Source organism: Oculina patagonica, chromosome 10 (assembly GCF_052425735.1).
Source record: "Oculina patagonica isolate OP01 chromosome 10, crgOcupat, whole genome shotgun sequence".
NCBI classification, from domain to species: domain Eukaryota; kingdom Metazoa; phylum Cnidaria; class Anthozoa; order Scleractinia; family Oculinidae; genus Oculina; species Oculina patagonica.
In genome coordinates, this window is record NC_135767.1 from 20,058,037 (window position 1) to 20,080,479 (window position 22,443).

At 39.5% G+C, this 22,443-nt stretch overlaps 1 protein-coding gene and 1 long non-coding RNA gene across 3 annotated transcripts; one reads left to right on the top strand and one right to left on the bottom strand.

Moving 5' to 3' along the window:
* Positions 1 to 3,068: 3,068 nt before the first annotated feature.
* Positions 3,069 to 8,100, bottom strand: LOC144667069 (uncharacterized). 2 transcript variants are annotated; one of them, XR_013573271.1, is made up of 3 exons: positions 7,509 to 8,100; positions 7,049 to 7,174; positions 3,069 to 4,708 (listed from the first exon to the last, which is right to left on the bottom strand). It is a non-coding gene; the product is annotated as an uncharacterized LOC144667069 (long non-coding RNA). The 2 variants fall into 2 exon arrangements; XR_013573272.1 differs by lacking the exons at positions 7,049 to 7,174; positions 7,509 to 8,100 and adding an exon at positions 5,629 to 7,042.
* A 1,041-nt stretch (positions 8,101 to 9,141) lies between these two features.
* LOC144667086 (proton myo-inositol cotransporter-like) lies at positions 9,142 to 21,452 on the top strand. Its single transcript, XM_078528467.1, has 5 exons — positions 9,142 to 9,700; positions 14,531 to 14,690; positions 15,437 to 15,645; positions 16,645 to 16,768; positions 19,240 to 21,452. The coding sequence occupies exons 1-5, from the start codon at positions 9,232 to 9,234 to the stop codon at positions 20,027 to 20,029; spliced, it is 1,752 nt and encodes a 583-aa protein (XP_078384593.1). The 5' UTR covers positions 9,142 to 9,231; the 3' UTR covers positions 20,030 to 21,452.
* The last annotated feature ends 991 nt before the right edge of the window (positions 21,453 to 22,443 follow it).

Genomic DNA, 22,443 nt, shown 5'->3' on the forward strand with positions numbered 1-22,443 from the left:
GGTATCACACGGTATCACAACGTATCACACGGTATCACAACGTATCACACGGTATCACGAGGTATCACACGGTATCACAACGTATCACACGGTATCACACGGTATCACAGGGTATCACAACGTATCACATGGTATCACACGGTATCACAGGGTATCACAACGTATCACACGGTATCACAACGTATCACACGGTTTCACAAGGTATCACACGGTATCACAACGTATCACACGGTTTCACAACGTATCACACGGGATCACGAGGTATCACACGGTTTCACACGGTTTCACAACGTATCACACGGTATCACAACGTATCACACGGTATCACGAGGTATCACACGGTATCACAACGTATCAAACGGGATCACACGGTATCACAACGTATCACACGGTATCACACGGTATCACAGGGTATCACAACGTATCACAACGTATCACACGGTCTCACAACGTATCACACGGTTTCACACGGTATCACAGGGTAGCACAACGTATCACAAGGTATCACATGGTATCACAGGGTATCACAACGTATCACACGGTATCACATGGTATCACAGGGTATCACAACGTATCACACGGTATCACAACGTATCACGCGGTTTCACAAGGTATCACACGGTATCAAAACGTATCACACGGTATCACACGGTATCACAACGTATCACACGGTTTCACAACGTATCACACGGTATCACACGATTTCACAACGTATCACACGGTATCACATGGTATCACAGGGTATCACAACGTATCACACGGTATCACATGGTATCACAGGGTATCACAACGTATCACACGGTATCACAACGTATCACGCGGTTTCACAAGGTATCACACGGTATCACAACGTATCACACGGTATCACAAGGTATCACAACGCATCACACGGTTTCACAACGTATCACACGGTATCACACGGTTTCACAACGTATCACACGGTATCACAACGTATCACACGGTATCACACGGTATCACAACGTATCACACGGTATCACAGGGTATCACAACGTATCACAACGTATCACACGGTATCACAACGTATCACACGGTTTCACAAGGTATCACACGGTATCACAGGGTATCACATGACATGATAAAAAGGTGTGTTTTTGTACCACAACAGCTGGAAAAGCTAAACAACATCAGTATTCGTGTGGGTGACTCAGATATCCATTCCGTGCCAATCGCGAGAAATCACAAGCCTAGCTGCCTTGTAAACACTAGTGCTAGGGTAACCCTAGCACTAGGGTTACCCTACCTGCTTTTTAACAGGCCCTATAAAGTCAAGTGTGGTAGGACCGCCGCCTTGTACAGCTTCAATTTGGCACTCGTGGGAATCAGATTTCGCAATCTCATAATGATACCCACCCTTTAGATCTAGCTGCTCTGATCATCTTACTGACACCGCTAATGTGCTCGGTGAAATTCAACTGACTATCGATGTTGACTCCTAGAAGCTTCTTGCATTACCCAAAATAACTGCAAAGTACTCAAAATCAATAAAACTGTGCTTAAAATCCGTGAAAGGGTGAAAATAATTGCATTAATTGTCAAAATGCCGTTGCCATGGTGACGTAAAGTTCCTGACACAGCAACCTATCTTAGCCAATTATTCCTAGATAAATTTTAGATAAAGTCGCAAAGTTTGGCAGCGTTTTGTTGAATATTGAAAAAAGAAAATTAAAACTCGTCTAAACGGCTTTAAACCCACTCCAGAAGCACAGAAATGTCAAAATAACGCAAGATAAACATAAGGTAAGACAATTTTATTCAAATCTTCCATACAAGTACTATTAAGATCAATTTTCAAAGTATTCTCATACATTGTCTTATAATCACCTAAATCGAATACAACGTCTGGGCGGCCTGTGGTGATACTGTGTGATCCCGTTTGATACCTTCTGATACGTTGTGACATTAGCGAAGCGCACTATTACTAAAAATAGATTTTGCCGCATGAGACCCCCCGCATGAGTCAGACAACAATTTTAGTTTGGCCAAAGGCTTTGTATGGAGCGGACGCATTCTTGACCAGAAAAAAAGGTGATAAAGGCACAATTTGAGGCCGAGACTTTCGAAAGGCTCGAAAAATGGTAGATTTTTAAACACTCTTGCATTAGTTAGTGAAAAACAGATTCAAGATATCCAAAATATGGCCCAAAATTGAATTTATTAGTCGAAGTTCGGGCAATGACGCCTTGGTTCTCACTGCAATATTATTCAAGATGCCGGGAAATTTAAGCGGCGGATAGCGAATTACTATCATTGATTAGAGCATAGAATTGCGACGAATTGCGAAGAATAATTCTTGTATGTTTGCTTCATTTAGGCCCTAGATAGAAAGAACGTCGATTGCAAGAAATTCTCGAATTTGCGGCACCGATATCCAGGCCGGCCGTCTGTTGACACATGAAAGAAAGAGGAAGAATTGAAACTGCTTTTTCAAACGACTTTCTCATGGTAATATATAGATTTAGGCAAGCCTAAAAGCGGAGCTCCCCAGTTAATTATTTTGCACTTTATTGAAACCTGAATTCAAGCCATTGTACAATTTTAAGGCTAAGAATATAATATTCGTTTTATTTTTTTTTTATAAATTTTAATATTGTTACTTACTTTTTTTTACCGTGTCCCGGGGGGGGGGGGGGGAGAGGTACTCCCTAAAATTTACTCAAGGGGTGTGCCACTGAGTCGCTGAGACTCTGGACCTGTTCCAGAGAAAAACGGCTCAATTTGCGACCCTGTTCCAGACAAACAGTGCAAAATAGGTACCCTGTTCCAGACAATATCCACAATGAAAAATATATGAAGATAGATATAAAAACACTAGCGTACATCACAAAGCGCTCACTTGACTTTGTCTGTGGCTTGGAGAAAAACCAATGAGAGGAGCGGATTTTCATAGCTAAACTTGATAGTGTTCCACAGTCAAAAGAGTGATTTGTATACCCTGTTTCAGAGTCAGAGAGGCAAAAGGCACACCCTGTTGAGCAGCACATACCCGTATAGCCCTTATATGGGAGTACCGTATACAGCAACACCAAATAAGCCGAGAACAAACAAAATCAATCAAAACGTTTTAATTCCACCGACAGCATTATGATCCAGAAGTCTGGATGGGAAATTATGCTGCAAAACGGGTAATTATGTAACCTTCGAAGATAAGGAGGGGGTAGTAGGGCTGCATGTTGGGGTAGATAGGCATATCACGTGGTAAATTAGCAAAGCACTTAACATTTAGAGTATATAGGAAATAATATACATCTACATTAAGAATATGGTTAATTTTCTTTTTTTCATTCATTCATTTGTTTTTATTTTCACTATTTGCCTATATTTTAATTTTGAATGGAAATGGCAGAGGTCATACATGTAGCAAAGGGTTTACAGCATATTGCCATAAGCTAATGCCAAGCAAACCGGAGTGAAAGCTAACCACAAGCAAACTAGAGTGAAAGCTAATCCCAAGCACACCGGATGAATAAAGCTAACTGCGAGCAAACAGGGGTGAACCTAACTACAAGCAAACCGGAGTGAAACTAACTGGAAGCAAAGAAGGGACATTCTGTAACCCCATCCCACCCCCCTCGCCCCCCCCCCCCAAAAAAAAAGGATGATAGCACCTTTTTTACTTTTACATGTCTTTTTGAGTCCCCTTCCTCTTAAGGGGTTTCACTTCACTTACAGAAATAAAAAAAAAACAAAAATTCTGGGAAGATAGAATATTGTTTGTGTGTCTCAAACTCAGTTTTGTTCTTTGATTACGCAGAAAAAATAGAATCATGTTTGCTTGTGTATAAAACTATGCAAGAAAAAAAGCATCAATACTTTGACTGCTCTTTTAAAAATTTGTATGCTTTATTGTACACATTTTTGTGGAGTCATGTTGCCCATTCGTCATGAAGTTCACAAAGTAAGCAAATGAGTCACAATTTGGTTGCTTCATGGTACCTAATGGATACTGCAAATTTAATCTGGCTTTAGAATATTTCACTAATTTTAACATTATAGCTGTTCTTATAAATTGTACGCAGCATACAACACATAAGAATGAAATTGGTATTGCATATTGCTTGCAATCACGATTTTAACCTCTATACTTAAGAATTACACCAGTTTCAGCATTACCAATCCAAATTCAAATTATTACATTGCTTTTTACCTCCACTACCTCCCCCAAGGTCAACCAAAGATCTTATGATATACAGTAATTAGACAACTACATGTAAGTCCTGTGTAGTCGAGGGCTCAAAATATTTGGACACTTACAGGTCATGTTAACCGGCCAAAGAGATTTTAGCTTGGTCACATGTGGTTTCTTACCAGCCAAAACATTGAAAATAGCAATTTTAAACTCCCATTCATTTCTGCTGTTACTGTTTTGGCTGCATAAATTATTCTTAAAAAGATCACTTCATAATGCCCTTGTTACATCTAAAAAGATGTGAAAGAGACAGGTCAATCAAGAAGTTGTTTTCTGAAGTACACTGTAAATACGTTAACATTTAAAATATAAACTTTGCTCATTTGCAGCTTTTCTTGATTTCAATTTACATGTAATTTACTAGTCTCTTGAAAATGGCATCATGAAGACACCCAAACATCAAGCTGGATAATCTTAATCCTTCCTGTTTTCTTTTGATGTCCTTGTCCACATTCTGTTTTTGTGTCTGTGGCTCTGCAAATTCTGAAATTCATGTTAACCCTGAAAAAAGTCAAATGCCACAGATTAAATTAAAATTGATTAATTGGTATGAAAATCAATAATTTATAAAACAAAACACTTAACGCAAGCTTGTATAAAGTGAAGCAAAACTACTGGATGCGAAAGGATACCTTATATATTTAACAGAGATGTATCAGCACAGACTATTTTTTTTACTGATAACTGCGAAGTCAACTACAGAAAAAAAAACCGGTAACTCGAACTCGGATAACTCGAACAACCTTGCTAACTCAAACTCACTTCCATTTCCCTTGGATTTGACCCCACTTTTCAGTCATTTTTACTCGGTTAAATTCGAACTCGGATAACTCGAAAACCCCGCTAACTCGAACTAAATTTTGTTTCCCTTGAACAAAATTTGGGTCAAACTTTTTACGCTGATAACTCGAATTCCAGAACTTGCAACTCGCAACGGTTGCCCATTGATTATAGCAATGAACAGATCATGTATTTGACAGTCATTTTCCACTCTTAACAAAAGAATGTGTGGTCGCTTTAGAGTTTCTGGCAAGATAAGTTCAATTTGCACAGTACTGTATACTGAAGTGCTTAAAAATCAGTAAACTATCAATTATTAACTTGGCAAATAAAATATTCAATCAACCCCGCTAACTCGAAAAACCCCGCTAACTCGAACTCATTTTCGTTTCCCTTCAGAGTTCGAGTTAGCAGGGTTCTACTGTAAATATTTCAGGACCTGAACAATCGATGAAAATCGATGATCGGAAAATCAATCGATCAATCGATGACAATCGATTAATTACTGTTGATTGGCATCGATTGGCATCGGCCAATCGATGATCAATCGATAATCACACTTTGGTGGTCGCGAACTTCATCGATTGCCATCGATTGGCATTAAACACACAATCAATCCGAAGCATGAAGTAAATACTTACATATGTTGTTTTGTAAAAAAAAATAATAAAGCTCCTTTCCATTGAGATGAAGTTTACATCATAAGCTTTAATGTTTCTGTTTTTCATTCGAGTTTCCTACTGTTTGCTAGCGCTAGAATTCCAAAGACACTTCGTTATTCGTGACCGAGTCAAAAATGGCGGACGTGACAGGCGAAACTCATCACCAGACTCCCACTGTTGTCTCGTTTTCGTTCCGACGTACGGACGACGTATTTTTGAGTTCTCTCTGCTACTGTTTGATTTGAAATATTTCGGACGAGCGAGAAAATGTTTATGGACTACAAGACAGAGTTTTAGAAAAATTACATTGTACTTAGACAGCGAGGAATTCTGTAAGTTGCGATTTCTATTTACTTTGCCAGGAGTTGGTTCGAAAGCAAACCAGACCGAAAAGCGTACGCTTCGTTGATGGAGGCGAATAAGACTTAAGCTCAAAACGTTTGTTTTAAATAATTATTGCCTTATTACTGTTAAGTTAGTAAGTTTCTCGTTGTATTGACATTTTTTGGAAAGGTTATCATTGTTGTTGCTAATAAAATATAACATACAAGAGAGACCGTGTGTTTTAAAGTAAACATATTTATCAAATACTAGTCAAATAAAAAACGATGGCAGTTAAATGATCGATTGAATTGGTAATCGATGATATTGATAATCGATGAAAATCGATGTTAGTTAATTGATCGATTGTCATCGATTATCGATGAAATTGATAATCGATGACAATCGATAATCACAAAAACTTTAGCGATCGATTGTTCATCGATTATCAATATCAATCGATTAATTGATATCGATTGTCATCGATTGTTATCGATTGCCATCGATTATCGATTCCATCGATTGTTCAGGTCCTGATATTTTAATAAACTCAAAGCATCACTGCAAACCCTTACACTCCCTCTTTAAAAGGTTTGACCTTTAAATACTCCCCCTCCCCTCTACCCCTATATATACATGTACATGCATAGGAAAAACATTGCCACATCTTAAAAGCTTTTTTCTTAACAGTAATACTAAGATTTTTAAAGATACACATTTAATTAATAATAAGTTTGCATGCACAGCTGCATACAGTGTCTAAAATGGCATGAATTTACTCACAAAGATTCCAGTTTTCCAGTAGTCATTAACCTTTGTTGTGTGCATTTTCCAAATTCCACAACAAGATTGTGATTTTTTTATGACAAATATAACATTTACTGTTGACATTCTGAATGAAACCAGCAAAACAGACCTCAAAATCTCAAAATTGTTGACATTGTTATGTAATCCACATGAACGCTCAATAGTGAACAGAACTACATGACAAGTGGATTATTTAATATATTTGGGAACGAAAGAGCTAAGTAATGAAGCTGAAGTTTATTTACTCTGACTAAATGAACAGTAATTTTACCTCCATCATGAATATCAATAAACTGCATACACTGAATCGATCTATTTCACTCGGAGTTAACGAAATTCCAGGTGCTTCGTGCAAACTGACATCACTTTCATTCTCATCTCAGCTGCTCTTCCAGCACTGTAAAACAAAATAATCATATCACAAGCATTTAAAAATCGTAAGCTTAATTTTCTTCGAGATGTGTTGAAGTGATATTCTTTGTGAATTCGTTCCTCGAAGGCCCAACAATTATTTGTTTACATAATCAAATCCTCCTATTTGATCAGTAAAACCTGGTAAAACTGAATTTTAAGGAATAGTATTTTTCAACATTGTTCATGTCACAAGCAAATGCTTAGTGGCGAAAGCAAGTAAAATGTGCCGTCAATATAAGCTTACTTTGCGTATAAAGTAAGCTTAAGACAAAACGTAGAGATATTAAATGACGGAAACACTGCAGTTTTGTACTCACCAGTTGGCCGCAGTAGGTACACTCGTCTGCTCGTTTTATCTCCGTTCCCTTGTTCTCCGCTATTTCTTTGCCTGTTTCCTCGGCACCTCTCTTGCTATTTTAGTCGCTTTTCTTCGCTACTTTGCTACCAGGTTCGACAGGCGCTTTGCTATACTTTTTCGCCTGCTTTCTGTCCGGGTTTTCTGGATCTCTCGCGATCTCTTTCCCGTCGCAAATCGCTTAAACCCTGTTTCCTCGAAGTTAAGTTTACCCTGCTCTCGTTTGTAGTCATCGGCATAACAAGGAGCCAAAATAAATGTGTTTGTCTCAAGTTCTAACTTTCAGACTAGCTGTTTAGACCTCACACTTTTTTTTCCTCACACTGCAAAATTATTTCGCGCCAGTACTGCGCGAGTTGTCAAGACCTTTCAAGATCCCGGATGTGCGCAACACCGTACGTACGTTTGTACGCCGCCGTACGCGCCCGCGAGGCATGCCGCTAGCCATGATGACCATGAAAACTCGGATGCAGAGGTTTCCTATTTTATTTCATGTGTTTTTTTTTTTTTTCATGTGTTTTTTTTTATGGGTATGGTGCTCCGCTCTGCGGCCCTTACGGGCCGCTAAGGAGCTCCGCTATAATCAGATATATTGTTGCAGTTTGAATCACTTTCCTCTTAACAAAGCTGTCTTATCCCCATCACTATGAAAGACTGCAGCTATAGCTGTCGGGCTCATCACTCTAAATTGTATTTTGCCGCGACAACTCGGTGAAATTGACCTTTCAGTAATATTCGGGTCAGGCAATGAGACCGGTCGGACAAGCGTTTCTTTGCGTAATTTTGTCGTGGCATACATCTGAGGTTGAGTCTGTTGTGTTGCACAATGAGCCACTTAGAACAGCATAAACATTCTGCATTTCGCGTACAAATAAATGATATCTTTCTGTTTCAGCGAATCCTTCTTCAATATAAATCCATTCAGTAACTGAGAGAAAACATTACATTTTTTGAAAAATCGCTTTTTTGACAAACCTTTTGTTTCAAACCAAGGTTTTAGCTTTCTACGTTGTAGAGCTTAAGATTTCTTTCGAATTCTGAGCCCAATTGGCAATAGCATCGTGAAACAATCGCTAAATATGCATCCGAAGTGCCCGCCAACTCCATTTTGCCATACATCGCTCTTACGGAGAGCGGTTTGTTTGTCTGACTTTTGCCGGGGCACACCGGGGGTTAAAATTCGGTTACGTCATTAGTGCGCTTTTCTTGTGATGCCTTGTGATGTCTTGTGATGTCTTGGATGTCTTGTGATGCCTTGTGATGTCTTGTGATGCCTTGTGATACCTTATGTGTGATGGGATCACAAATTTTATGCGGTAATTCCCATCAGTTCCTAAATCGAGCATCAGATTAACAAATAACTGATTCCATTTTGCCGTCGCATTTTCACGACTGGACAGACTATAATGCCGGGCTATAATGGTTTCGCCATGTTAAATGCTTCGAAAGGTGAACGATGCTTGGCGTATTATTTCTCACTGAAGATTTGTAATTAAGCTGAACTTTGATACTTTGTCGTGGCCCTGTAAGTTAGACAAACTTTGCCGACAACTCTGATTTGGACTATGAACTTGATCACGCGCGCGAGTCACACCACCGCGTGACGTCATCTATGCGTCTACTCTGATAGATCATAAGTAAGAACCAATCAAAATGCGCGTAGAAATTAGGTTATTATATAATACATGATTGAACGTTCTTTGGTTCTGGACGTAGACGAAACAGGGAACGTAATGGATCAATGCAACGATCAGTCACCATTCTTCGACAAGGAAACTGAGAAAGTAGCTTTGGTACAAAGCTCAGATCTTTCAACGAAGCAACAAACTCCACTATACCTCTATTTTTTGACTGTTTTCGCAGCCATTGGTGGATTTCTGTTCGGATATGACACTGGTGTAATCTCCGGCGCTATGATTTTGATAAAAGAGGAGTTTCATCTATCTTATTTCTGGCAGGAGCTCATTGTAAGCGCCACAATCGGAACAGCTATACCTGGAGCCCTATTAGGCGGTTTTGTGAATCAAAGACTCGGTAGAAAACCGATGCTTATTGCCTCTGGGATGGTTTTCACGGTCGGAGCTGTGATTATGGCAGCTGCACACTCGAGAGAGGTTATTCTCATTGGAAGGCTCACTGTAGGATTTGGGATAGGTAATGAATCAAACATTGAAGTATTATGTCAAACTAGAGTCTTTTGTGGCGGATCCAGACTTCCAGCCAAGGAGGGGGCCCGCTTGACCATAAATGTTGAATTCTGCGAAAATAATTCCGGCACTTCAAAGAAAATGCCTTATTTCCGAAAAAATAAGGTGGGGGCTCGGGCCCCCGGGCCCCTCCCCTGGATCCGCCACTGTCTTATTCACTTATGATAGAAACGTAACGAAATCCACTAACGTGACTTGTTATGGTTAACAGTACTTCAAAAATATTCACACAAAAAATTATCACCAAATATGATTATCACATGATATCACGTGATAATCATCGTGTTTTGGCGTGGGTTCAAACGTCCAATTTATGATCTTTTTAACAGAAATTAACTGCCCTTTTTCAGTTCAAAATCTCGCCTTGTTCTATATTCGTGACTCACAACGTAAAATTTAAAAATTATCAACCTTTGCTGGTTCATTAGCGTCAATTATTATGCAAAATGTAAGTAACATAAGCTTGTGTGAGATGTGAGCCTCTTTATGGATACCCATACATTCTTCACAATTGTTTTGCAAATCTTCGTTTTTTCAAAGCAGATCTTCGTTCGTGAAATGTGGTCAAATGCCAACATTAAAGCCTGGTTTTCACTGGCGACGCAAGCACAAGCGCAAGCACAAGAGCGATCACGCAAAAGGGACAAATTTTGATCCTTGTGCTTGTGCTTGCGGGAAACACAAGCACAAGCATCAAAATGCAATGCGCTTGTGCTTTTGCTTGAGTCGGAGCCGTTTTCAGGGAGAAATGGGAGCTGTTATGGTTACGCTTGTGCTTGCGTCGCTAGTGAAAACCAGGCTTAGGAAATTACCGTAAAAATCCGCAGATAAGCCGCACCTTTTTTCCAAAAATCATCGCCTGATATTGGGGGTGCGAAGGCCCGTACGAAGACGCAGACCCGAACGAAAACGAAGGCCCATACTAAAACGAAGACCCAATCGAAGACGAAGACCCGAACGAAAACGAAGACCCATACTAAACCGAAGACCCAATCGAAAACAAAGACCTGTACGAAATCAAAGACCCAATCGAAATCAGTGAGCGCTTTCCATTTACATGGACTTTTCGGTGAGAGTTTTTCGACAAAAAGAACATTACAATTATTTCAACACGTAAACGGAATGAAAAGATGCTGTTCCTTTTGAAAATTCCATTCTGATAACACTGCGGGAGGCTAGGTCACACATGACTTCCCAAGGTTTTTAATCTTTTGGTCGGGGAAATGACGCAAGTACAAATATCGTGTGTTAAAAACAAAATATGCTTTGTTGGGAAAATATTCCCCAGTGGAAGAAGATTGAGTTTTCTCAAGAAATACGTCATAAAAAATGTCTCTGTGAGAGTTTCAAAGCTTCTAGATTTCAAAATTTTCTGGAGGGTGTGCCCCCAGAACTCCCTGGCACGATCTTGCCTCGTCTATGGCAAACGTCTGGTCACGGCCCTAGTATTGATCAGGTTTCATTGAAATCCTACAAATATTTGTCTTTAATTTTGAAGTGAGTACGCCTCGCTACATGAGTAAAATTAAAACATCTTGGCCAGTACGACTGTTGCCCTGGTAAATGAATGAAAGGTCATTATTGATACTACTACACAAAAGTAGCACTAACAAAATCTTTATTTACTTAATGTAGAAAAATCTATCATTCATTTAATATCCCAAACTGAAACAAACAACTCTAAGTAAAGCTAGATAACCTCGCAAAATGACGAGATCTATACACTATGTAGCCCTGTTTGGCAAATATACGACACTACACTAGCTGTTTAGTGTGTGTTGTGTGTTGTGTTGTTCGTCCTTCGTATTCGAAGATGACCATAAGACATCTAGATTCTTTGGTGAGTCCGCAGATGGCTTATAAGGCCAATCTGGGCAAGGAAGCCTCTCCCACATGTGGAGCAGAAGTGGGTAGGGGCTGTGCTGTTTGTGCTGACGGCTCTTCCCTTGCGTGCTGCTCGCTTCTCCTCGGCTTGACGGGACCTGCGTTTCTCTGCTGCCTGGGCTCCTTTTGTGATGCATTGGCGCCAGGAGGGTCTGTCGGAGGCAAGAGACTCCCAGGACTCAGTGCTGATGTTAAAGTCTTTTAGGCAGACTTTCAGACTGTCCTTGTAGCGCTTTCGTTGCCCTCCAACTGTGCGCTTGCCAGAGGAAAGTTCTGTTTAGTACCTCTTTGTTAATTGGCCGGTTAACTCAATGACTTGTGCAGATCCCAACTGTACTGTACAGTACAGTTCAAACAGATTTGTTCAGTTTGTATTCTTACTGGCTGATCCATCCTTATAAAAAAGCGAGAAATAATAATCGGGTAGTGAAGTTCATTGAAGCAAGTATTGTGCGCGAGAAGATGTCGATACGGTGCATTACTGCTGGGGGACTTTGGCTGTCTCTTCTGTCACGCAGAAGCAACCGTTTTCGATCAAGTTTTAGTTTTCGATCAAGTCTAGATTTTTGATCAGTAGTACGTTCTCAGTATTCTCAGTTTCTCAGTACACTGTGGGATTTGGAATAGGCGTAATGAAACAAACATTGAAGTATTATGTTCAAGAGCTAGAGTCGTTTCATTATTCATTTGTGATAGAAACGTAACGAAATCCACTAAAGTGACTTGTTATGGTTAAAGGTACTTCAAAAATAATCACACAAAAAATTATCACCAAATATGATTATCACATGATATCATGTGATAGTCATCGTGTTTTGGCGTGGGTTCAAACGTCCAATTTATAATCTTTTAACAGAAATTAGCTGCACTTTTTTAAAATGTCACCTTGTTCAATATTCGTGACTCACATTATGCAAAATGTAAACAACATAAGCTTGTGTGAGATGTGAACCTCTCTATGGGTACCCACGGTCTTTGTTTTCTTCACAATTTTTTTGCAAATCTTTTTTTTTTCAAAGCAGATCTTAGTTCGTGAAATGTGATCAAATGCCAACATTAAGAAATTACAAACATTATATCTTACTGTTTACAAATTTTTACAGTTTTATATCGGAGTGTTCTCGCTCTTCAATCTTGAGATCTTCGCTTTTTCCGCGGTGATCATTACGTCATCAATTTGTATAGGTACCGTAATGATTCGATTTAGCGCCCGGGGCGCTTATTTACTTTTGGCAGCTCAAGGAAGGGCGCTTATTCGGGACAGGGCGCTTATTTGAGACAGGGCGCTTATTATTTTTTGAGAAACAACCACATGTTCAAAACAAAGCTTAAATAAATATTAAAATAACTAACAAAAACAGAAACTATAACAGTAACAAATTGTTAAAATTTCAGTTACTTTTAAAAGAATTGTTCATTTTAGCAGTAAATATATACAGGTACGGTACGGTGAATGTTCATGAGTTTATCTATTCGACGTCGATGACTTCAATAGGAGCAGTTATCCACAATAGGAGCGCTTATTAGAATAGAGGCTCTTATAAGAATGGGGCGCTTATTTGAATGACGGCGCTTATTGGAATAGGGGCGCTTATTTACAAAAACACATTCGAAGGGGGGCGCTTATTCGGAAGGGGGCGCTTATAGGAAGGAGAGCGCTAAATCGAATCATTACGGTAATCACATGATTTCGAGTGCAATTTGGGATAAATCAGCAAGAGTAAATTTTTCAAAGGCTAACCAAATTGCAGTCTTTGAATAATTTACGAATGCTGATTTATCCCAAACTGTACGAGAAAAATCATGTGATTACTTGTCAATAATACACATACAAAAATTTCACTTGAGCCAGTGGCAGTGGCTTACCTTTCCGATTCGTTCTTTAACATAACGGAGTTGAAGGGCTTTGTAAAATCCAGATGCCGCTAGGGAATTTTAAAGCTCTCTGTCATGCATTATCAGGTGCTTTTATACTTATTCAGTTGTATTGGTATGGGCTGAAATGGCCAACTTCAATTCACGCTTGTAATCTTTCTTCTTTACGAGCCGTCGCGTAAAGACTGAATCCACGATTGGTAGCTTTCAGTAGTTTCGTAAAGCCTCTCTTGTGCTGTACAAACGTCCAATTCCTAGTACATTGGTTTATATACTTATAACTTTCGTTAAATCGGTCAAACTTTTCATGAATCGTTATGTTTTTGCTCGATTTTTGCTCTCTCAAACACTCCGACATCGGCTTCCATTTTGTTTTGGCGCGCTTTGCGACTTTCCTGTCAATCAATTTAATTTTAACTTTCTGTATTCAATTTCAACTTTTTGCACTCAATTTCAACTTGCTGCACTGTTTGGGATAAATTGCCGTGCTCTCAGCGTATATTATTACTTCGGAAATACCCGTAGAGAGGCTCAGATGTCATAGTTTGATGTACGACTTTGGTGTTGTTTCAAATGGCAGGCTTAAACCAAACTAATCACCCCGGCCAATCACAGAGGGCACAGATGTACAATCCAGTGAACCAATAAAAACTGAGCAAACATATGTAACCTGTGTGAAGTGCAGGAAAATGCATGCGAGTGATTTCAAGATTGGTTTTAGTGTTTTTGTTTGGTTGGTTCAGATAGTGGGACAAGCGTAGTAATGCCAAACCAAAACAAACATGAATTAATTTAATTAAATTTGACACTCGAGTAAAAATTGGTCTATCATTCCCAGGGAGGGGGGTACTCCCCCAAAATACCTATAGGGGTATGTGCCGCCCAACAGGGTAGTAGATAAGTTTTAAAAAACCCAGTGTGTCTGCTTGGCAGTAATTTATCAAGTGGATAGCATTATCTAACCTTAAAACAGTCAGAGAACGCTAAGATAGCAGTGCCCTTTAATATTTGAACACAGGTGGAGCATCTGTTACCGTTCCAGTCTACATTGCTGAAACAGCACCTTCAAGCGCTAGAGGTCGTCTGGTCACTCTTTACCAACTTCTTGTTACTGCTGGCTTTTTTGTTGCTGCAGTCATTGATGGCATCTTCAGTTCTAACAAAAAGAATGGATGGAGGTACAGAGATAAGTCACAATTTTTTTGTGACTTTTAAAAAAGTTTATTACTATATACATTATTAGTAGAAACTTGTAATGGTCTAGTAGTGTAGTCTCCTTTTCTCAACAAAATTTTCCTTGTGTTTCTGTGTTCCCTGAAAGTATTTCGATTTTGGTGTTCCCTGATCCCTAAAATATTCTCTTGTTCCCCTGTTTCCAGTTTTATTTTTCTTTTGTTTGCATGTTCCCAAAACGCTAAAGCTGATTTCCAGTCCGTACTGCGCAGACTCGGGGTTTGTTTACTTTTTTGTTTTGAATTCGTTGAAATGTTACACTTCGGTGACAGCATACATGAAGTTTTTTAGTCCGCCATTACAGTTCGCTTCGTTCAAGAACTTCCGATGAGCTGAAACGTCGGTTTGAAATAGCGTCAAGGTTCTTCTACTTGTTATTACTTGTTCTGCAAGGATATCTGGCGTTAATAATGAAGAAACAGGTAAGTTTGTCACGTAATTTTTAGTTTTGCTTTGTTTGTGAGGCTCACATAAACATTGCAGCCGAGATTGCGCAGTACGGACTGGAATTCATCTTTAATGGCCAGTCATGTTCTTTTGGTCCCTGAAATCCCTGGGGGAGCCTCACAATTGTGGATTAACCCAGGTTTGGACCACAAAATGGATGGCAAAAGTGACAGTCAGTGTAGAAAAAATTGACTCTATGTTCCTCAAAAGATGTTGTGCAACAACTTTTGCTTTTTTTTGCTAGATTCATGCTTGGTTTAGCTGCTGTGCCATCAATTGTGATGTTCTTTGGCTGTCTAGTGCTCCCAGAGAGTCCCCGTTGGCTTTTTAGTAAAGGATACCCTGAACGAGCTAAGAAAATGCTTGTGAAACTACGGGGAACAACAGATGTGAGTTCAGAACTTGGAGACATGAAAAATGTTTGTGATGAAGAAGAATCTTTGCAGAAAAGCAGTAAGTGTATTGGATCACCAGATCATTCAATAATTATTAGTAGTATATACTAAAACGGTGGATAGCGTTGTTGGCGCGCTCTGATTGGCTACTCAAACTCTGGATATCCTTTGTTAGTAAACTCTTAGCTCCTACTATCGCATTTCTAGCTCTCTGATTGGCTCAAAAAATCCGACTATTAGCCATTAGTCGGAGGTGTACCTAATATGGAAAATAGTGCGCGTGTGACCGAAAGTTATATGCTCTTCTGACCGCTTTGTAAAATTACTGAAATAAAAATCGGCGGCAAAAAATCGGTTTGAGAATTTACTAGAACAATTATCCCATTCGCCCTTGTTGGATATGAAGTGATAATAACCAACGTCTTTCAGGTATATGAAAGGGGTACCTATTTTCAGGTATATGAAAGGGGTACCTATTTTCAGTAAATAACCATGTCTTTCAGGTATATGAAAGGGGTACCTATTTTCAGTAAAAGGTATACGAAGGGGGTACAATTTTTGTCAAAATGGTATATAAAAGGGTAAGGGTAAGAGCTAGGGGCGGAGCCTCCCCGTACAAAACTTTGTTGAGTACCCCCCCCCCCCCCGGGCCACATTCACTAGTTAAAGAAGCAAGAACTTTATTATGATCTTGATCGTGTTTTATTAACAACAATTGGTATGATGTGATGTCCTTGTCTTTAATTAACATCTAATTCGTTTTTTAAGGCTGTTCAGACATTTGTTCAGAAATAAGAACGAAAAGGTCGTTTTCGAGTTGACTTTGTAACCTGGTTTTCTTACTTAGCAGCCAGGCCTTTAAGTGTTCATCCTTTTTTATTTTTATTTTTTTGACCGACCGACCGACCTACCATCACAAGAGACGGGGCGATGGGAAACGAAACATTTTATTGGGATGGCCTAATCACTTTTAAAAGAAACTTGAGGTTCTTAATGAATTTGGGATTTCTTAGAAATGGAATTGTTAACAAAGTTATCTCACGATTTCTTTCTCCAGAATCATGTTCATTTACTCAAAGTGTAGCTTTTCAAGTGTTGACCACTTCAGCAACAAGGAGAGCTTTGTTGGTAGGCTGCATGCTGCAGGCGATACAACAGCTCTCAGGAATTAACACTGTTATGTAAGTTGATCTGTGATCTAGTCAGACGCTCTAACCACTGAGCTACTGTATAGTAATTTCGTATATCCTCATTTTAGCCATTTTAGCGAGTTGGGTGAAAATGGCTAAATTTAGTACTTGCTAAAATTTGTCTTAGTCAAATTTAAATCCCGGTCTAAACGAGGATGAAAGTTGATTATATTCCCCCCCCCCCCCTTACTCTCGTTTGACCTGGAACTCTCATGCACTCTCATTGACTCTCGTGCGCTCTCATCAACTTTGAACGTGCTCAAATTTTTTGTGAGAGTCGAAGAGAGTTTAACGGACTCTCATTCCCGTTTGGCCCGAGTCGATGATAGTTGACGAAAACTTCCATGAGAGTTAACTCTCGATCATCAACTTTCATCCTCGTTTGGCCCGGGCTAAATATTTGTTAAATTTAAGTTCACCCCCCCCCCCCCTGCTTCCACCTCATAAGGAAAACGAAATTTAATAATAGTTGACTTGTAAAATGGATGACCGGTAATTTTTTCTTTCTGGCAATGCAAATGTTCGTTCATTGTCAAGTGAGTTTGTTTTTTGACTGACCATTTATTCCCATCTTTTAGTGTAAACTGGTGTACACGATGTCACTATTTTTTAAAATTTTCTGAAAATCACTAAATTACGCCGGGTAAATCTTGCTCTGAAAAAATCGCTAAAACTAGTAGTCGCTAACAATAGTAACATTAAGGTAGTAATTTCGTAGCAACTACCAGTGTTATTGTACTGTCTCCTAGGAATAACTTTTGTTTTCTATTTTCTTTATAAATTTCCAGCGGGTCTCAGTGGCGGATCCAGACCTTCAGCTAAGGAGGGGGCCCGCTTGACCATGAATGTTGAATTCTGCGAAGATAATTCCGGCAATTCAAAGAAAATGCGCTATTTCCAAAAAAATAAGGTGGGGGCCCGGGCCCCCTGGCCCCCTCCCCTGGATCCGCCACTGGATCTGTAACAAATCACGAAAGTAGATAAAACGTTGTAATGGTATGAATAACATAGCAAGGGGGAAGTTATGGGAATGTCCAACCTTGTTACCAGGGTTCGTCTTCAAAGGGAGACCCAAAGAGTGACCCTAGGAACCAGGGGGACTCCCAGAGAGACTCCCAGGGGGACTCCCATGCAAAAGAGACAAGATGCTCGTCGGGAAATTTGAATTAAACCTCTGAAGGAGACCAATCTTGTTGTGGCTCAAGCATTTTTTACCACTGAAAGACGCAATATTTCACGCCTAATCAGAAAGTATTACATTTTTTATTCTTGGTTTTCATGTGACGTCATCAAAATTCTAAAATCCAGAATCGCAAGGCCCCTGAGTTTTTATCCTTCACTGGCTATTAGACGTCCTTAATACATATCTTGTTGAAGGTTTTTAGCTCGATAGCATCCGCCTTCTTTAAGATAGAGCATTTTGAATTTCGGAGTTTCACGCCACACGACATCAAGATGTCCGCCAGAAGGCTGTCACGTATGCTTGAAAAAAAATGCCTAATCTTGTTATTTTTAACAATCTGAACAGTTGAGGTTTTGCGAGAAGTGTTCATCTGAATGTTTTACTTGTTCATGATGGTGATCTGACCGCTTTTTGTAGCAGAAGCGAATGCCAGATGTTTTCGTTGATTTCCGGCCGCCATGTTGGAGCCCAAGCAGTTGGGCTCCAACATGGCGTCTCCATACTGTGCTCTCAAAATTTGCGTGAAGCATTTTGATGGATAACTCGAGTACGGAATACCATACAGACATGAGACTTAGACAAGTACTTAATATAGTAGTTTTCTACAACCTGTAATATTCTTGATTTTTTTTGACTCAATAGTTTTGGATTTATTTTTTCGCGGCGTGACAGTGAAAACCACCTATTTTTTCACTTGGAACCTTAAACAAGATCTTGAGGACTAAAAAAATATTACCAGATTTTGTCCTAAAGGGCTTAAGTAAAACCAAAATCCTTAACTTTCACCCCTATGTCCGTTTTATATGGGAGTTTCCACCCCGCTCCCTAAAGCCCCTGTGGTTTTCATTTGGCCACAAAAAGACACACAAAACAAAACAAAAGAACTTGTGGTTTTGCTGCAAGGCCATTTGTGGTGTGGTCAATATCTTATTTGATGCTTGGAGTAGACTGACGTTTCTTATCCCGCCTTAAAAATTCCAAACTGATAACGTAGCTTTATAGGGATCCGTGCAGTGTCTCTGATTGGTTGTTGCACCGACTTTAAATTTTCACGTTCAAGTAACAGCCAATCAGATATGCTACACGGATCTACACATGGCTACGTCATCAATATGGAATTTTTCAGATCAAATCTTGGATGTTCCTTGAAAGCGGAAAAGAATTAAGCGCTCAAAGAGAGGAAAAAGTCGAATGTACAAATAAATTCTTCGAACTAATCGTAAAAGAAATGTGTAGTAATTGTTAGGAGAATTGACATTTCGAACTTTTTTGTCCCCAGGTACTACAGTGCAACAATAATACAGATGTCTGGAATTCAAGGCGATCAGCTCGCCATCTGGTTGGCGGCTGTGGTCGCGTTCGGAAATTTTGCTTTCACCATTGTAGGTGTCTGTCTGGTAGGAAGGATGGGGCGCCGGAAATTACTGTTAGCCAGCCTGGCTGGAGTCACCTTCAGCCTGTTTCTATTAGGAGGTGCGTTTTTCGTGGCAAAGCAACATGATACATCTATAACCGTGCACGAGAAAACGCCTTCCTTTAACAAAAACACTTGTCCTAGCTCTGGTTACTGCTTAGACTGTCTGAAGGAGGACAAATGCGGGTTTTGCTTCGCGAAAGATGCTACGAACAATCCTATAAACGGCTCTTGTGTTCCGTTCAATTCCTCCAGTAATAACGCTGCAGCATACGGCAGATGCAGCCAAAAGGAGCACTCAACGACATGGTCGTATGAGGCGTGCCCTAACAAGTACGCATGGATGGCCATTGTAGGGTTAGTGCTCTACCTAGCAGCATTCGCCCCCGGGATGGGCCCCATGCCATGGATAATCAACTCAGAGATTTATCCTCTATGGGCGCGCAGTACAGGCAACGCTTTCGCTACAGCTACGAACTGGACTTTTAATCTGGTGATTTCTTTGACTTTTCTCTCACTAACTGAGTGGATAACTCCCTATGGAGCATTTTGGCTCTACGGTGGAATTTCATTTTGCGGTTGGGTGTTTTTCTTCATTTATGTTCCAGAGACGAAAGGGAAATCACTGGAGGAACTCGAACATTTATTTTTGTAGCAAGACAGTCTTCCGGGTTTGAGATCTGTAGAGCTCTTCAGAATCGCCTTGTACGTCTTAATGAAAACTTTATAGTTTGGTTCGGATAAGCTTCTTTGAATTTGTTAAATCTGATAAAAAAAAATCGATTTACAGCCTTGACTGGCTGCCGGTCACTTATCCACAGACGATTTTCTTTTTTTAATTTTTTTTGCAATTGTATATATTGAGCTGGATTAAGTGGAACAATACAATGGACTTTGGAGGTTTGCTACGGTGCACTGGAGGAACTCGAGTATTTATTTTCGTACCAAGATGATTTGCGTTAACTATAGAGGTCTTTTTCTTTACGACGTGTCTATATGATCAGCAGCCGGTCAAGGTTTTAAGGTTGGGACACACTAGGCGACAGGTCGCTGCGACAAGTCGCTCCGTGTGTACTGCTTTAAAACAAGTCGCTGCGACAAGGCGCTTGTTCGGTGCACAAACAGCGAATTTGAAAGAGTGGGAATGCGAACTAGTTTTCCTATTCAATATGGCGAAAATACCTGACGCTCTCTCGTTAGTTAATTTCTATTTTGTTTTGTCGCGTACACACGCTGCGACAACGCTGCTATCGCTTATTTTGTCGCTGCAATGTGTCGCACGAATTCAAACCAGTTTGATTTCGTGCGACACATCGCAGCGACAAAATTATGTCGCAGCGACTGGTTTGTCGCAAGAATGCGCCATGTCACACGAGGCGAAGTGTCGCAGCAACATGTCGCCGCGACGTGTTGCAGCGACGTGTCGCCTAGTGTGCTAAACGACAGGCAGTCAGAAATCCCCAAGTTTCAAATAGCTCTCCCGTTAGCCTAAATAGTGTGCCCGTTTCCCTGAAAAAGGTCCTGGTACCTTGGCTATGTAACAATGAGCCGGCCAGCTCGAGGTTTAATACTATCGGTTGATAATTCATTTGGCGTGATTTTGACGATTTTTCTTGCGCGCCTGGAAGTACATCAAAAATTAGACCGTCCTTGTATAGTCAATCAGATTGCAAGTTTGCCTATAATAGTCAGTCACTGGGTATTGGTAACACGATAAAAAATTTTAAAAAATCCGGAGTTAAAATCTATAGATTGTAGAATGTAGAATCGAGTTAACTTCTTAATATAGACAGCATAGTTTGGATTAAGCTCCGCCGATTCGATGTGTCGCTGCCATGGTAACATAACTGGATATGAACATGCCCTGCTAACAATCGAGTTTTATATAATTTTTTTTATTATAATAATAATAATGCAATTTATTGAATAAACACTGACATTACAATACATTACAATACGTGGCTAACTTACAATTACAATACATAACAATACATAGCTTACTTACAGTGAATAATTTACGTTACACAAAGGGCATGCAGAAACTAAATAAAAAAGAATACAATACAGAGAACAGAAAACCTGGCAGCCTACATTTGTTGTTGTTGTTTTTGTTGTTATTATATATTATTATTTCTATAATTATTTATTTCTATATTTGTTGTAAAGGATTACAACTGTATCTGTTTCTTAGATTTATGTTTCTCCTGATCTGAATTTTACTTTCAAGAATGGCCATGAAAGCTTCCCAGTAGTACTCTTCTTCTTCGAGTTTTATATATTTGCAGAGATTTTTTTAACTTATGCGTTTCATTTTGAGTTCCCTCTTGTTTTAACTTGTGCGTTTTATTTTAAGTTCCCTTTTGTTTTAACTTGTGCGTTTCATTTTAAGTTCCCTCTTGTTTTAACTTGTGCGTTTCATTTTAAGTTCCCTCTTGTTTTAACTTGTGCGTTTCATTTTGAGTTCCCTCTTGTTTTAACTTGTACGTTTCATTTTGAGTTCCCTCTTGTTTTCAGTTAACTTGTGCGTTTCATTTTGAGTTCCCTCTTGTTTTAACTTGTGCGTTTCATTTTGAGTTCCCTCTTGTTTTAACTTGTGCGTTTCATTTTGAGTTCCCTCTTGTTTTAACTTGTGCGTTTCATTTTGAGTTCCCTCATGTTTGAACTTGTGCGTTTCATTTTGAGTTCCCTCATGTTTTAACTTGTGCGTATCATTTTGAGTTCCCTCTTGTTTTAACTTGTGCGTATCATTTTGAGTTCCCTCTTGTTTTAACTTGTGCGTTTCATTTTGAGTTCCCTCATGTTTTAACTTGTGCGTATCATTTTGAGTTCCCTATTGTTTTAACTTGTGCGTATCATTTTGAGTTCCCTATTGTTTTAACTTGTGCGTATCATTTTGAGTTCCCTCTTGTTTTAACTTGTGCGTTTCATTTTGAGTTCCCTCATGTTTTAACTTGTGCGTATCATTTTGAGTTCCCTATTGTTTTAACTTGTGCGTATCATTTTGAGTGTCCTCATGTTTTAACTGGTGCGTTTCATTTTGAGTTCCCTCATGTTTTAACTTGTGCGTTT

Coding starts and splice junctions, on each gene's coding strand:
- LOC144667086 (XM_078528467.1), top strand. CDS start 9,232: ATGATTGAACGTTCTTTGGTTCTGGACGTAGACGAAACAGGGAACGTA. Junction 9,701..14,530: donor CACTGTAGGATTTGGGATAG/GTAATGAATCAA, acceptor ATTTGAACACAG/GTGGAGCATCTGTTACCGTT. Junction 16,769..19,239: donor TCAGGAATTAACACTGTTAT/GTAAGTTGATCT, acceptor TTTTGTCCCCAG/GTACTACAGTGCAACAATAA.